General features: G+C 37.7%; 1 protein-coding gene across 1 annotated transcript; it reads right to left on the bottom strand.

Annotated features, from left to right (window-relative positions):
* Positions 1–4,208: 4,208 nt before the first annotated feature.
* LOC139738747 (cytochrome P450 1A5-like) lies at positions 4,209–13,700 on the bottom strand. Its single transcript, XM_071649386.1, has 9 exons — positions 13,538–13,700; positions 12,502–12,675; positions 11,379–11,472; positions 10,717–10,875; positions 9,707–9,915; positions 8,301–8,426; positions 7,304–7,543; positions 5,444–5,542; positions 4,209–4,462 (listed from the first exon to the last, which is right to left on the bottom strand). Exons 1-9 carry the CDS (start codon positions 13,698–13,700, stop codon positions 4,209–4,211), a joined length of 1,518 nt encoding a protein of 505 aa, XP_071505487.1.
* Positions 13,701–17,645: the final 3,945 nt, after the last annotated feature.

Below are 17,645 nucleotides of genomic sequence, written 5' to 3' on the forward strand. Positions count from 1 at the left end.
AGACGAAGAAAAGAACATGAAGTTGGAAAGAATGAAACAAAGTGTTGTGCTTCAAACTTAAACAGTCAACCTTGCCTTAGTCGAATCTATGTGGACTCAAGAAGTAGCTTTGACTTCTAGAAAATTCGACTTATGAGGGATTAAAATCAATAGAATATAGAGAGAAAAGGACTTGAAAAGACCTTCGACTTTGGCGATTATTCGACTTATGCGAGGTCGACTAGTTCCACACTACGATCCTCAGTGACCAAGTTACGCAACCATCGGTGACTAAGTTTAGTGACCATGCTCTTTTTCAGGAGTATGTTGGTCTTGCTACTTGTGTGGCAGGCTTGTTTGCTATCTTGCAATGTAGAGTGGACTATGATGTTTCTCCATTGTGGTTCTCTCAGTGTTGAAGAGCTGTTGGGGTTAGGATCATGAACAAGAAAGATTTGATGTTTTGACTAATGTTTTCCAAGTTCTTTGCATATCATACCTCCTGTGTAAGGATTAATTTTTGCAATTCTGTAGCCAACTTATGGTGCATATTATTTAAGGTTTCCCCAACCCTAATCACAAATGAACAGTGAACTCCAGTCATAGAGGTGAAAGCAAAAGAAATTGGCAAAATGAAGAGCTTTACAGGTTATTCATCAACAAGCAAGAGACAGAAATAAGCCCACTTCAGTGAGTTTGCCATTGATAAGAAATCATTCCAATCATCTTGTATACAAAACCACCAGATTGTCTAGCCCCTAAAGGGCACTTGAATTGCTCACCCCCAGCAACCATGCAGAAAATTATTTTCTCTTAATAGGCACCTTTCTTGTAATATCAACCAATGATATGCTGTGAAAATCAAAGTAGGGTAATCTCCTGGTTGAGGTATATTTTGATGCAGTGAGCACTAAACCAGTTAATATATGAACAGATTGATTTATTACTATGTAGGAGGTGACCATGTACAGTGGAAACTCGATATATATAAGAGATCTTTTATAACAAAATATGTGATATAACAAACTAATTTTTCTGGTCCCAAGGAATTCATTTCCTATGTTTTGTATTGTTTATTGACTACTGATATAACAAAATATCCGATCTAAAGAACAAATTATCTTGGTCCCAAGGGTCTCATAATACTGAGTTTCCACTGTACTGATAATCTCTTATATGTAGCTGAATTTTGGATGAAAGAATGCTCGACTGGTGCTAGTGTTCAAATTGAAGTAGTCAGGTGTAATGGATGCAATGGTGTATGGTAAGCCTCTGAATTCATGATATGCAAAATACTGTAAAACCAGAAATGTTTGTATGCATTTTAATTTTGTGATTTCTTGAGAGCCAAGATTCACGAAATTAAAATGTACACAAAATTAGTTCTACAATATATGCATTAATGCCAGTGGCAATTCGCGAAAATTTCATGCTGGGAAAATATCTTGCATTACAGTATTCGGCAGCCCAACGTTTCCCTCCTGTACCAGTAATGTAGTGTTATTAACATGATCTAAATGATGGAAAACACTCTCATAGTTAACACCAGAGGCTATAACTAAAGCAATTGAGGGAACACCCAGATCACTCAATCATGTTCTGTATAATGTTACGATGGCATACAGCTAAAAGTGCTGTCCCCTTGTGCACAGAATAAATTGTGTTATGACAAACATGCAAAGTGTATCATCAAATAGGTTCTCTGTGTGCATTGCATATTGGTGTGTGTGTGTGTGCCTGCAAGTGCTGCTAGGAGATCACTATTATGGGTGCCTAAAACCCAGTACACTGTACATATACAGCAGGCCCCCATTTCATCAAACATGGTTATGGCAAAGTGAAATTTGTTAAAACAAAGAAAAATAAGGTCCCTAAATTATAGAATTTCCTTGGGTTATAACAAATTTTCCGTAATTATGACAAAAGAAAGCTGCCAATCTTCAGGACTTTGTGGAAATGAGAGTTGCATTTTATATCTTTCAAATATTTGGGATGTCATAACTCAAATGTTTCCTCTGTTTTGCTATGTGATGATAGTATATGCGAGGGGAGATAGAAAAATATTGTTACACCCATGAATTTCCAAAGGTTTTGTCCTAAGATTGGGGGGGGGGGGGGGGGGGAGGGGGGATCATTGACCTTGATCCCCAGCCTTAATGAAAAAAAAGAAAAAAATGTTATGCAGCCGCTCAACAAGTCATTACTAGCAATTAAGAGACTTTGGAAAATTCTGGAACCAAAACAGACAATTATATAAGGACACAAATGACCCCGACGAAGGCTGATTTTTATTACTCTACCTCATTTAAACACTCACAATGAATACTGGTAGTAAACATTGTACATAAAGATGTGTTCGTGGATAATGAATGGACTTCATGTGTAAGAGATAGGGCTTGTTCATGTATAAGGAAGAAGTCAGTAAAAACAATAACCAAATAACTATTGCAAAGACAAGAGTGACTTTGAGGTATACCATTAGCAGTGTGATGTGCAAATACAGTGTACCAGTACAGATGTAACCATGACATTTTGATCGTCGAGTATCCTCAGATGTTATTAGCAACTTACTGTTGGGTCCGTAATGTTATGCTGGCGTTTGATTGGCCAGGATCATTGATTCTTAACAACAACATTGATATGAAAATCCTTCACTGACAAAGGTAGGTTAACGGTCCCGAAGTCCAAGTCGCCATCATTACATGTAATGTAGTCCTGATACGTTGAAAGTTATAATTAACTGATGAAAGACCAAGTGGAACATGAAACTGAGTGAGCTAATTCAGTGTCATTTGATACACAGGTAATTTGCAGTCATGATATACAGTGGACTCCTGTTACAATGAAGCCCTCGGGACCTTTCGTTATATCCAAATTTCTTTATAACCGAACAAATAAACAATGAAAATACATAAGGGAAATGATGTTGTGGTCTGAATTTTACTTCGTTATAACCATAATTTTGTTATAACCGTGTTTGTTATATCGGGAGTACACTGTATCAGAGCAAAGAAGTATAGTCAGTACACCATGCTCCATTCAGCCATATCAGGTGAGAACAAGAGGAAAATGTATCATATTTATGGCAATCAACTGCATTTGACATAAACCTGCTAGATTTCATGGAGACAAGCCGGATGATATCATATAACTACAGTACACATATACACTTATTTGAGAGGTAGTGAGAGAGATGTCTGAAATTTGTGCACATGGACTCTATGCTCACTGGCACAAAAAGGGCTAATCAGTGATCATAAATACAGTATGACGGTGACTGTTGTCCCATCTTGCTGCTGCATGTTGTTTAGTTCACTTCATAGGATTTAGCTGCTTTCTTGTCATATCTTCACAACTACTGTGTGAACATTCACCATAGGAATAAGTACACAGTTTTGTACAATCACTTTTTCTGATAGTAGGTACAATAGTTATTGGTAGTATTGTTCGAAATGACAATGATTATAGGTGACTCCTGCTACAAGTTGTATTACGAAGTCCTTGGGATGGGCATTTTTCTCTCTTTTATTGAATCTTTTTGTATATACATTTGTAGCTGATAAATAATGAAGTATTTATAGATAATTACTCTATATAGAAAATATATTTTGGACCTTAATTTTTACGTCGTCGTAACGAGAGTTTAGATTCATAATATAATCATGTTCGTCATAACAGGAGTGCACTGAACAACAAATGAAACTGATTTCATTATTAAAGGGACATTCCAGACGATTTTCATAATTTCACATCATGTACATAAATCGACAACTCCATGTATTGGTTTGTGGAATTCATTGTTGTTCTTGAGCAGAGAAACAATACTTTGAAAAATCTTAAACAATTTACACTGAACAAGGAATAACATATAGGAGGTTCACATATTTCAGAAATATAGCAGTGTAATTTCATTACAATACCGCTTGCTTGTGAGTTCACCTGTGGTATAATCTATGCATGCCTTCTTCTTTTGTTCTGCTTCCTTGAGCCCCAACTCGTGCATTCTTATGGTGACTCTGCCATGTCATCATACTTGCTCATTGCAACATGTTTTAAATTTTGAAAATATTCTTCTTCTTCATCCCAATTATCACAAATTCTGAAACTCTGTCCTCTTACCTCAGTATAACTAATTTATAGTTGTTCAAATGTAAAAATTTGAAAATCATCCGGAGGTCTCCTTTAACTACAATGTACTTTATTGGGGGTGTTGATGAATTTAATCTCGTTCAATCTCGTCTGACGATCACAATCTCATATGGTTTGGGAAAACGTCCCTGCACTCCCGTTTTCATCCTCAGAAGGGTCTCATCCCCCTGCGCTGGGTCCTTCTTGAGGGCGTACTTCTGTAGAAGCCATGTGAGGATCATGAAGATGATACTCCTCCCAACAACTTCTCCGAGGCAGTTCCTCTTTCCCGCTCCAAACGGCATGAAGTGGGTCGGGTTGTAGGTCACCTTGCCGTCAGCGTCCAAGAAGTTTTCTGAGATCAGCACGGCATGAAAGATTTAAGTTGATGACATAAAAGATGAAAGAGAACTGCACAACGCCCTTTGCAAAGACTTGTGTGTAATTCTGAAGAAGTTTTGTCTCTGCAAGCTCGAAGTGACGACTTTGTTTGTACTCAGTTTGCGACGGATGTACATGTATGAGTACAGTGTATTTTCTTTTTGAGAAATGCATAGGAAATCAAACACCTCTTTCTTGAGGTATTGGAAGAAACAGAAAGAATTGAAAATGACGTTTCTATTTCTGAGTAGCTAGCTTGGTCTTGAAGCTTTACCATTGTTGTAATGACAGTAATGAATGTTTGAAAGCTATACACAAATTGCGTTTGACTATGCTTTACAGTCATCGTTGCGAGAATCGTTTTAAATATCGCCGGAGAGTCATCAAAGAATAAGATGCAGTTGCAAGTACAATACAAAGAATTGTATTACATTTTTTTTTTTCTGATTCACGTACACTCTAAAAAATGAAATAGTAAATCAACATTTTAAATGTCACTCTAACATTTTTGTAAACATTAATTTTACTAACGAAAATAATGCTGGATTTACCATTTCTGAAATGGTAGTTCAACATTTTGAGTGTATGACATATAACAATCTCAGTGTTAGATTTTTAAACAAAAGATTGGAGGAAAGAACATTTAAAATGTTGATATACCATTTCATTTTTAGAGTGTAATATTACATGCCGCTTGAAAAAGAAGAAGTATGAATTTAGCAGTGTGAAAAAAAGCATTGGAAGGAGAGAGAAAGATAGAAAGAACAAGAAACGAGAAGGTAGAATAAGATGGGACTGTTGAAAGAGGAACAGATGGAGGATAGCGACGAGGAATCAAAATGGAGGAAAGAAGGAAGAGAAGGAGTTGAACTTTGATGGAGAAAGAAACGACATCACATGAGAGCTATGATTCAGTACAGTTAGCATTAAAAGTTGTGAATGCCTGTAAACTTGCCTGGTCGGAATGTCTCCGGATCCTTCCATTGTTTTGGGTCGTAGTGCATGTCCCAGATATTGTAGACTACCATCGTTCCTTTAGGGATCGTATAACCACCTATACCCAGACACAATTAAAAAATGAAAATGTTTTAGCTGTCAAATTCTCCATGGTTTATACTGTAATTTGTGTTAAAGTTTTCCTTCTAGGATCAGAAACCACTTTATCGACTAAATGACTCAAGGAAGTTATTCAATGAAAGATGATTTTGTATGGCCACAGTGCTACAAAGGTGTGTTCACAAAGGGATTTGAGGTTCCATGACACAATTTATATAAGGACCTGTACAACACTCGCTCGCATTGAATCGTTATGCCATTCTCCTAATGTTGCTGCCAGTAATTGCCAGCAGTTGCGCCCGATGCCCCCCCCCCCCCTTAATTTCCAAAGCGAAAGGTATAGTTACAAACGGGAGTTTTGGGACTGTAACATGTCAAAATTTTTCAAGCTCGTTCGCTTCGCTCGCTCGCATTGAATCGTTATGCCACTCTCCTAACGTTGCTGCCAGTAATTGCCAGCAGTTGCGCCCGATGCCCCCCCCCCCCTGAATTTCCAAAGCGAAAGATATAGCTACAAGCGGGAGTTTTTTAACTGTAACATGTCAAAATTTTCAAGCTCGTTCGCTTTGCTCGCTCGCATTGAATCGTTATGCCATTCTCCTAATGTTGCTGCCAGTAATTGCCAGCAGTTGCGCCCGATGCGCCGCCCCATTAATTTCCAAAGTGAAAGATATAGCTACAAACCCCAGTTTTGGGACTGTAGAATGTCAAAATTTTCAAGCTTGCTCGCTTCGCTCGCTCGCATTCAATCGTTATGCCGTTCTCCTAATGTTGCTGCCAATAATTGCCAGCAGTTGCGCCCGATGCGCCCCCATTTATTTCCAAAGCGAAATATATAGCTATGCAATTAAAACTCCAGTTTTGGAACTGTAGAATATCAAATTTTTCAAGCTCGCTCGCTTCGCTCGCTCGCATTTTATTGTTATGCCATTCACCTTATGTTGCGGACAGTACATATTTTGTCGATCGTTTCACACTGTCATTCCATAATCCATGTAAGGAAAACTTACAATGTTCCTCAATGACAGCGTTGTTAAATGTATCACATTCCGTAATGTATTGTAGTCCCATTATTGCTCACGCACACACGCACAAGCATACAGACCGTCAAAATTACTTTATGGTTCCCCCCATGTTTCGACCCACCATACGCCACTTTATATATATATATATATATATATATATATATATATATATATATATATAATAGATGTGTGTGCGTGTGTGTATGTGATCTTGGTTACAATTATTGCGCAACAGAATGATAATAAAAACCATGCAAACTAGCTACTGGGTCTAAATGAAGAATAGAAACAAAAAACATCTTTCGTAATGACTCAGAATGTGTGGGAAAAAAGATAGTTCCTCTATCTTCAACATCAAATCAGTAGTGGTGGGAACACAACAATGATAATGTACCCTATAACTTATACTTTCCCATATAATTCCGCGTTTCTAACGCAGACTCAAAAGCTTGGATGAATCTGGATGAATGTACATTTTGATTTTCAAATACTCGTCATGTACATTGTAACAGGAAAAAAGACTTGAAATTTGTGGCGCAAGGACCCTTTGAACTGAAAAGAGGAAATATGGTGACTTTGGATCGAGAGAAATATACCAGCAAGTGTTAAGCCTTTCTGAGCCAGTAAGTCTAATGTGCACATCCGGGTGCACATACACAAGTCACACAAATGCCCCTGGAAATTAATGTATAGCATACAGCGGGTTAAACCCTTGAATGCTTTAAGGCACGTACGGAATGTTGTGGTTCTGGTCGTAGCGTGCGGTAGGCCAAGTGGCGCGACGGACGTGTAGCGGAACAACTCGAGTATCGACGCCTCGGTGTACGGCAGGTGGTTTCGGTCATTAAGAGTCGGGAGACGGTCGCGGCCGATCACCTGGTCGATTTCCGTTTGAATCTTCGCTTGGACGTCGGGATATTCCGCAAAGATGGCTAGTGCCCATAGCAACGTGTCACGTGATGTCATGATGCCCGCTGTAAGGAGAAAAGATTCCCCAATTTTCTTAGTTTCTCAAATTGCCTCTATGCAGAAAATAGTAACATTAATTCGTCTTTTGAAATTGTATACACGAATTTGTAAACATGCTGTCTTAGATTCGCTCGTTTTGTGCCTATAACATAAATCGTTCTTAAAATCAGAAATAGACTTCGATATGATTTTGATGGTACAACGTGTCAGTATTATCTGACAACATACAGTTCTTGAGTCTTTTGCGCATCAGGTGATTACAATTTAATTAGCAATCATAATTTATTCAAGATTCACAGAGAGACACCGTTTCGGTAGCTGTTCACTTTTTATCTCCTGTCTTTAATTTTCTTTGTCTTTGCCTCTTTCTCTGTCTTTCTCTCTTTTTTTTTCTCCTTCCCTCTTTCATTTTCATTAAAATCACTTCAAATTTCTGACGCAGAAAATATAACACTATACCCCGCAAGTTTTAGAATTCTTGTCTTAGTTTCCAGTATTAATCGATTCACAGCTTCTAATTACGTCGTTATAACAGGACGAAAATACAGTATAACATTACCCCGCAAGTTATAGAATTCTTGTCTTAGTGTTGAGTATTACTCGATTCACAGCTTCTAATTACGTCGTTATAACAGGAAACGGCAATATCAGCGCCATGAAATGTGACGAAGTCTTGATAACTCAGTGAAGCATCTCTCAAGCGTTTGCTAAAATCTAATTCTTACAATGTTCCAACTCAAACTGAAATTGTACATTCATCACCTCCGAAAATATTCCTGATCGTTTGAACGAGGTGGACGTCGGTGAGGCTGTCGAGTTTGTCGCTTTCGTTGTCCATGGCTTTCTTTTGAGCCTCCAGCATCAAGTCGATGACATCGTTTATCTTTTCTGAGAGAAGTTTTAAGTATATAGGATGATGACCATTTTTCCAGAGGTTCATTAATCCGAAAATGGAGGAAGGCTTGTTATTCCAAAACTAGAAAATTCCCTATAATACCTGGATGTTCGTGATCAGAAATAAGGTTCGTTAATCCGAACATGTGTGGTGTTATTTCGAATTCGTTTGTCCGATAATGAAATTAGTTTCGTTATTCCGAGAATTCGTTGATCCGAAAATAAAATGCGGGTCGTTACTCCAAAGGTTTGTTCCTCCAAAATTGAAAAAGGTTCGTTATTCGGAAAGTTCGTTCGTCAGAAAACGAAATAAGGTTCGCTATAATCCGAAGGTTTGTTCATCAAAAACGAAAAAGGTTCGTAAGTCAGAGAACGAAAATAAGGTTTGTTATGATATTCCATAGGTTCGTTAAATCCGAAAATAAAAGGTTAAAGGTTGTAAGATGCGTTGAATACATAGAATCTTCGGAATTGCGAACCTTTGGAATTACAAACATTTCCCTTTCTCTGATTAACGAACCTTTGGAATAACAAACCTTCCTATAATCACGAATTGCAGTCAGTACAGTGCAATAAGCTTTTGTATAATCGCCTGCTGTGTTTCCCTCTATTACGTCTGCTTTATTGTGGTCACATCGGACTAATGTAAATTGACTTTGATAAAATGTTATGAGCTTCTGAATTCCATCGAGGATAGCTAATCAACTAGAGAATGTCATAAAATACATACAACCTGTCATTGTTTGACAGAAGCAAACTAAGCTATAGGACAAGGTATAATCTTACGATATGCAACTATATTTCCCATACAATGTACTTATACTTTGCCCCAGAAAATGTCGAGATCGAGTGCTGTGACACCATTATATGTTTCAAGCCTATATAGGTGTTGAAAGGAGAGTTGATACTATACTTGGCGGTTTCAAACTCATCAGCGCGCACGGTTCTTTGTTGTTTTCTGCAGAGGTTGAGCACCCACTGGTTATAGACGAAATGAATTCAACAATAATAAACGCAGTGTCATGTTTGTTCGTTTGTTTGTTCATTTTCCATCTGAGAAGATGGCTGGATAGCCCATATTCAGCTACGTTAAGCTGGTCTTCAATGGGGTCCAGTTGGATTTGTCGAGGTGGGACCACTTCACCGGGTTAAACATCATGTGATGACAACATTCACAGTACATAATATGATTCAAACCTTCCAACATAAATCATTATTCATAGAAGAGTACAGTTATGGGCATTGTAACACCAGCGCACGCCGGAAATACTCGCCTGGGTCGAAGGATTTCTTCCGGCGGTCGAAGTGCGGCAGGATGACGTCATTCAGCTTGTCGGAGAACTTGCGGATCACACGAGGCCCTGTGGTTGGGAAGGCCTTGGCCAAGGGAAAGAAGTCTGCTACAAGCCCCATACCAATTTCATCCGTAGCCTCGTCCCACGTCTTCTTGTAGGCCAGAAGACCTGGGTCGTCGAGGTTGTAACTGTCGGAATTGAACGCGAACAGTTTAATAGGAAGTTGAAAAGGAGAGATTTGTTAGTCTCGTATTACAGAAGTACATCAATAAATCCATAGAAAGGAAATCAAAACGCACACACAAAAGCAACTGCCTGAAAGATTCCATCCTATGCCTACTCATACACCCACACACACACACACACACACACACACACATTACAAAAAAAAATACGAAAGATAAAGACTCATACCATATGGACCTTCAATGCATAGGTCTGTTGATTGTCTATACCTAAATCTATCACAAACCTCCGAAGAACGACGTATTGACGAACATAATTCAAGGTATACGAGCATGGTGTAATCAAGGAGTACTCCATGATTGATGGTACACTGTATTTGTCCGAGTGTTGGAATTAATTTTTGCATTGTTCATATACAACGCCATCAGGATACAACGTTCAACACAAAGAGATTTTCCCCAGCGCATCTCTTTGGTTAAACATCAATGACAGTGACATGAAGGAGAAGAAGAAGAACAAAATGTTTGGAGCAATCTACCAATAGCGTGACCCCTCATCGATGTTGATGATTGTATCCCGCCCAAGTTTCGCGCTACACTGTATATTCTTATAATTATGCAGAAAACCTATGAGCAATTTGCATTAACCACCATCAATGTTGAAATACTGATTAAACAAAGGAAGAAAAGAAGGAAGGAAAGTGACAAGAAGGGAACGTGATGGAGGAACAGGAGAAGAAGGATGCGGATGAAGGAGATGATGATGATGAGGAGGAGAAGGCGCACATGGAGGAAAAGACTTACTTGACACCGTAGCACATCATGCTGAAGATGTTGTACAACGTCAGAGTGATCAATAAAGTCGGGTCCATGGGTTTCCCGCCTTTTCCTTCAAGGTATTCTTCCATCTTGACAAAAGATGGCGATACGAGCCTCTCCAGGTTGCTGCCTGTAGCAAAATGCCTGACCAAGAGATTAGAGCGGGAAATCCGTTTCCATCGAACTTCGATACGATATCGATGACTACATCAATAGCAATAATCCTCTAAGTAACTCTTTTTCTTGGTGAAGGATTTCTGATATATAAATACTATGTAGATATAAGGACTGCATGGTTGAAATAGGCAGGTGGTCGTTACAGACAAGTGGGGATGAGAGCAGGCTTGACTGTGATGGATGCGACAGACTAAGATACAACAAAGTGAATTGACTGCTTATAACTGTATAAACACAATGTAATGAACCCTTAGCTAAGTGACAATCAAGATATTATACAGCGGTATTTTTTACGTATAATATTTATGTTGTCTCTAATTTGGCATGTGGTTATTTTGAACATACGGTTCAATCCATCCCCGGAAACAATTCGCTCTCGTGAAAAAAAAAAACAAAACAAAAACAAAACAAAAAAAAAATCACAAGGGATCGACCTTGTACTGAAAAACAAAATATGTTATGAGTTTTACCTGAGAGCGGTGAGACCCAATTTCCGATGTAACTTCCAGCTCTCCGAGTATGGACTGAACACGATGTCCCTATATCCGTCTGTTAGTAACTCCACTATTATGAAGTATCAAATAAGATAACATAGGTATTAATATCATCATACAGTTAGACGTTTTGAAGCGTCGCGTTTACGTGCAGACGGCACTCCCGTGTTACCTTTCACCATGGAGCTACAACACATGCAGTAGCTCCATGCTTTAACAATTCATTTTACATTATTATGCACAAAATGCCTGAATAGCAATAAAACCAAGAATTCATGTTTGAAATGCATATTTTTCCTTTCTTCCTCTATATTTCACAATATGCATGTGGTGAAAACATGGAAGGCTCGATTAACTACCCCCAAAGTATAAACACATATAGTCATTGCTGATCAATATCAATGTTTCATGATCATAATTAATAATCATGATTTAACAATGCAATCAATGATATTATAGAAATGTAATTATGAAGTGGTAGTATAGTAACAACAGTATAGTAGCAGTAAAGTGCCATTTGATGATGAGAATAAGAATGAAAATTTTCAATATAACGAATATTTCATAATGCTAATAATGATAGCATTTATGATCATAGCAGAAATTACAATTGTGATTATCATTTTTCTTATTGACTTCATTGTTTCTTTTATCATTATCTAATCAATAATCACAATCAATGCTTAATGGTGCCAAAAGCATCAGAATGTGATGAAATGTCTGCGCAAAAACAAAGAAAACAACATTAAATGTCACTGATATGATGGAGAATAAAAGTAAATTGTCCGTTATTCAGTGACAGCCTTTCGAAAAAAACATGAGCGCATGCAGTTGTCATGTATAAGACGATGATCTCTATACAAAAAGTAATGAAATATAATCAGAACCACTCACAACAGACAGTAATCATAATTCGTAACATTGAATGTACATAAAGATGAATTATTGATACAAGGTATGTCTCTTTCCCAGAAACGAAATTGAGAAATATTATGAATGCTATATAACTATTTGTAAATTTGTTTTATGTTACTCCTAAGCCTGTGTGATAACTCTGTCAAACATTAATCATTGTGATCAGTTATGATGTGATACGCACTGGAGTAAAAATCCGGGCGATCGGCAAAGTCGATTGCTTGGGAAACGAGGGCTTCTCGTACGACGTCGTATCCATGGATGACCACGGCCCAGCGAGACCCGAGCTTGAAGCTGCACACTTGGCCATACTGGCGGCCCCATTTGCGGAATACAATTTCTGGGCGGTCGTTGAATCCTAGAAAAAAAAAAAAAACACTGGATTAACATGTTTACTATAGAAATTGTTGTAATTGTCTGCACACCATTATTATCAAACCCGACAAACAGAAAAAAAAAAAAAAATCGGAGAACTTTCAACCTGTATATAGCAACAATCACTTTATTGACATGTAGTGGCGGATCCAGAGTGGGCGCAAGGGGCGCACGCCCCCCCCCCCCTTTATTTATAGTTAAAAGCAAAAGAAATAAAAAGAAAAAAAATGAAATGAAACCCCGAAGTGGCACAAGACATATTAGTTGCGCCCCCCCCCCCCCCTTTACGGAATTCCTGGATCCGCCCCTGGACATGGTTAAGTGATAAAACTTGGAATATGAATCTAATAACTTGTTTCTAGGTCTTTGGGGCAAAATATCAGTAAATCTGATTACAATAGAGAATCAATCTCTGAAAATGATTAGTTTAGGCCCGGTTGACAAAACTAAATACTCAAGTTTACGTATGAACGTTGTATGTTCTCGGGTCAGTTTGACCCTGTCAGGACGACCGTGTCAATATACTATTGACATCCAACAGCTGTCCAGAGTTACCAATGGTCATGAGATTATGTGCGGCGAATTATCGCGACGAGTGTTGACCGATCATAGGGATAGCCAATCCATTTGGGGAAACATAATATGTTTATATTAACTTTTTGAGATAATCGATACACCAGATTTGTACAGAAAGAAAGAATTCGTAGAGAAGCAATAGGTGATATTACGCGATTTCACGCAGATCACCTAAGTGATAGACTTTACAAATCCCATATATGCTGATATATGCCACAAATCCAACGAAATGCCACGTACGGCGAACTCAATTCATTCAAGTAACTTACCAAACACATTTCCCACAATAGGAAGTGGCGTGGGTCCAGGCGGGAAGCCTTTGCCGCGTCTGATATCGAGAAGTAGGAGAGTGATAATGACCGCGACTAACCCGACAGTCACCGTTGGCCAGTCGAGTTGTCTGAGTACGATACCAATGAAAGTTTCGGACATTGTGAGTCCGACTTCACACTCCAATGAAAACAATAAGGATAAAGATATGGTTGGTTTGCGCTGTGCAAGAGTTTTCGCCTATCAAATACACTTGACACAAAGACTATAATTTGTCTCTATACACTCGCCTTATGCGTTTCACGAAATCAGTCACGACACGTCGTATGCGATAATAGTCGTCTGTTCATAGTTCGAAGGTTGCGCAAAACGTACTTAGTAGTTTGGGTTCATAAGTACAATAAGTATGTGATCCAAAGGGGCATCTTGATGATAACAGCAATTAAAAGCAAGTAAACATGGATTATTAAATGAATTGAGAAAATATTCAAACTTAACTCATTAAATGCATTGAATTTTTTAGGGGTAATTGGTTCTCTATAACTATAGTCGGACCATTAGATCTTTCCTGTGCGATATAGGATTGAAAGAAACATGGCGATGGCTGGATTTGGGGGATAGAAACTTAAATGGGGAAACAGTACAAGAGGGTGTGTGTGTGTGTGTGGGTGTTCGTTGTGTGTGTGTGTGTGTGAGTTGGTGTGTGTGTGTGTGTGTGCGTGCGTGCGTCTGTGTTTGCGAGTTTGCTCGGGTTAGGGAATGGCTAACTCTTCTCAAATGATTTTATTTACGGTTATGACCAATAAGTTGAAAAACTAAAGAACTTGAGCAGAAATAATGTTCGACTTAGACAATGCCTGAGGTTTTGTAAGTTTTGTATAAATGTATCGTAGTAATGTAACGTAAATAAGTTAGGGGACTGCACGCATACACAATTTCGCTTTTTAGCAGCCCCTCAATTTTCATTTCCTTCAAGTCCTTAATGAAACAAGATGTATTTCTACTGATTATGTAACATTATGTTACAAGAATATAGCATCATTTTGACGTTTGTATATCCATGTATTGTTTTGAAATGAAAATAAAAAATGTATGAATGAATTAATTCATTGATTACTTAATGAAAAGTCGACCAATCCGTTTGTCTGATTCTACTCTACATTGCTTTAGTGAAACTAAATATTGCTTGGAATGGTGTGACTGGATCTCTGTTTTCATTCTCACATGTGTACTTCATTGATCTGTAGAGAGCTCAGAAATTCACGTTTATCTCTGAGGAATCATCTACAGCTGTAACTTCATCACCTTGCAATAATATAGGTTTTCCCGGTCAATTTCACACTTTTGTCAGTCCATTTCATAGAATGTTCATTCAATTTAGAAAAAACAAACAAACCTCGTTATCGCACAGTCTGTCTTTCAAAATTGCAATTTTTAGCATTTCAATCAATGAAATTTGCACAAGTGGTTTTCGAATTCGTAAACAGGGTATTCAAAATGAGCTGGTGTTCTACGTTCATTCAAAATCGACATCACTCGCCGAAAAAGGAAACTTGAGAGACATTCAATTTCGCGAATGGGCAGTCAAATTCCAAATATATTCATTCAAATTTACGTCATGTTATATCTTTTTTGAAAAGGTGAAAACACTTAAACGCGTATTTCTATGCGACTTTTTGTTTCATCCACATACTGTTAAGCAGTAAAAGTATCATACTTTTGACCCTGTATAATTCGAGTTACACCCTTTTCTTTTACGCGTGTCATTATAGGCCTACATGTACCAGTACTACAGATTCACTCCATCTTCTTACAGTCATGACCGCACAAGTTAGATACAGACGTAACTATATCTCAAGACAACAGAGAAAAATTATAAAAGAATTTAAAGATCATAACCTTGATTTCCTAGAGCCGGCCGACGCACTCGGAATAAAGCGCTCAACGGCCAGATTTTCATAAGTTGTGGCCACATACATTATCTTCGGACTGGGAGACTCAATAAGCACATTAAAAAAAAAAAGATCTTTAAAGTAAATAGGAAAATATGAAACGTTATGATGCTTACAAACAATAACTATGATGAAAGAAAAAAAAATGTCTGCTAAATTGACTGCAGAACATGTTAAATCGCATGCCCAAAAATAAATTTGAATGAACGAGCGCAGCATATACGTGATCACGTGGCTATATCATTCTAAATTGAATGAACGAATAGTGAAATGGTGCTTGTCTTATGGACTTCAGTTGAAAAAAGGTGTTTATTAGAATGAGTTTAACGGTAATATGAATGCTCCAAAATGAATTTGAATGAATTAAGAGATCATAAAATTGAAATTAAGTATTTGAACAACTTACTTCCAAACATTTTTCACGATTTCTTTAAACAGAATTATACCGTTCATTCATATCCCACTCGTAATTCGCAAAATTTTCATTTAGTAAATCCCAGACTATTAATTGCACAAAAATCTATAAGACATAATGGACCAAATCTTTGGAATACACTCCCAGATTATGTTAAATCATATAAAACTTTATATGCTTTCAAGGCTAGATTGAAAACTACATTACTGTCAGATTACAATCTATGAATATAGCATTTGAATATATATTTTGTTTTGTTTGATCACATTTCTTTTCCTGTAAATTGGATTTAAAATTACAATAAATATACGCAATGTTTCTGTGTCTATCATTTCATTTCATTCCCATTATCTTCAGCATCACCACCATCACTTTCATCTTCATTATCACATTTTCCCTCATTACCCTGTCAACATCATCATACATCATCATCATCATCATCATCATCATCATATTTCACGTTACTCTTATTCGTATCTATGCATGCACTAGGAACATAAAAAATATAATGTATTTACAGTGTTTTATATTTTGTAGTATTTCTCCATTCCGCAAACAATATAATTTTTTTGTGTGTGTGTGTGTATAAGGTCCCTGGGCTGCCACGTGCTCAAGCTTTTGCTTATAGTGGCAGTCCTTCTTCCGCATAATTTCTCAGATAATTATTTGGAAAATTGGTAATACGATTTATATTTTGTTAATGAAATTAATTTACACATCGATTTTCCTTCTTTGAATCATGTACTTGTAATCTGCTTACTGATATTCCATGTGATATTACTGAAAATAATCTTGATTTATGTATGAAATTGTGTTGGAAGAAAAATAAATCAAACAAACAAACAAACAAATACTGAGTATGTCAGTTGGGGGTTTCCAGACTTCTATAATGAGAGGTCATTCCACAATTCAGGAGTTGCAGAGGCACGAATGCTCGGTCTCCTAATGTTACTTTTGTTTTGCATGTTGGACGAACATATAGTCTAGATTCTGGACTTTTTGACGGTTGTTTCTTTGTTTGTTTGTTTTTTCGTTGCAACTACAGAGCAAGTCACTGAGTGCATCGAAATGTGTTGCGGCACGGATCAAAACTTCGTCCGTCCGAGGATATAGACAAATTACGAATTCTTTGGAGCACGCCCTCATGCGATTTGATGCAGAGAGAAAGCGAGGGGTAGGAGAGGGAGAGAAAGGGGAGGGGAGGGGTATGGAAAAAAAAGCTAGATAATTCCAACTTTGCACTGAGTCAGCTCTGATAATGCATTGTATGTAAAGGAAATCAAACAATGTCATGTCCGAAGCAATGTTCCTTTGTACTACATCACGAATGAACGTCCAAACACGGGACATGATATCATTTGACCTGTTACCCAATGATTTGAGTGATTGTTTACTTCACCTAGCGATCAGTCTTGACTCAGAGTTACGACCCTGCTTTTGAAGAATCAGTAAATCAGTTAATTGACCTATTGGTGTATGGAGGAGTGGTCGCATGGACTGAAAGAACAATGAATCGATTTGTTGATCGCCAATTGGCTATTCCATAGCTCATGAGCACGTTAAGTAAAAGTTCACATCTACAACAATGTCTTATTCAGTTTGCTGGAATCTTTTATTCCCTAATGTGGCCGGGTGTCTCTTTTTCTTTCAGATTTCCAAAGTTCATACGCTCAGCACGAATGTTCAATAGTACAACATTTTAAAGCTGTGTATTTGAGGTTAGTTGTTGCCTCTTTGCAT

Source organism: Diadema antillarum, unplaced genomic scaffold (assembly GCF_040938485.1).
Source record: "Diadema antillarum isolate AM-2024a unplaced genomic scaffold, OU_Dant_1.0 seq00000767_RagTag, whole genome shotgun sequence".
NCBI classification, from domain to species: Eukaryota; Metazoa; Echinodermata; class Echinoidea; order Diadematoida; family Diadematidae; genus Diadema; species Diadema antillarum.

Bases quoted from the DNA above. Each gene is read 5' to 3' on its own strand.
- LOC139738747 (XM_071649386.1), bottom strand. From the start codon at position 13,700: ATGTCCGAAACTTTCATTGGTATCGTACTCAGACAACTCGACTGGCCA. The intron at 8,427-9,706 runs GCGAGTATTTCC...AACTTCTCTCAG, and splicing joins GAAGAAATCCTTCGACCCAG to AAAAGATAAACGATGTCATC. The intron at 7,544-8,300 runs GTGATGAATGTA...TTCTCCTTACAG, and splicing joins GATCAGGAATATTTTCGGAG to CGGGCATCATGACATCACGT.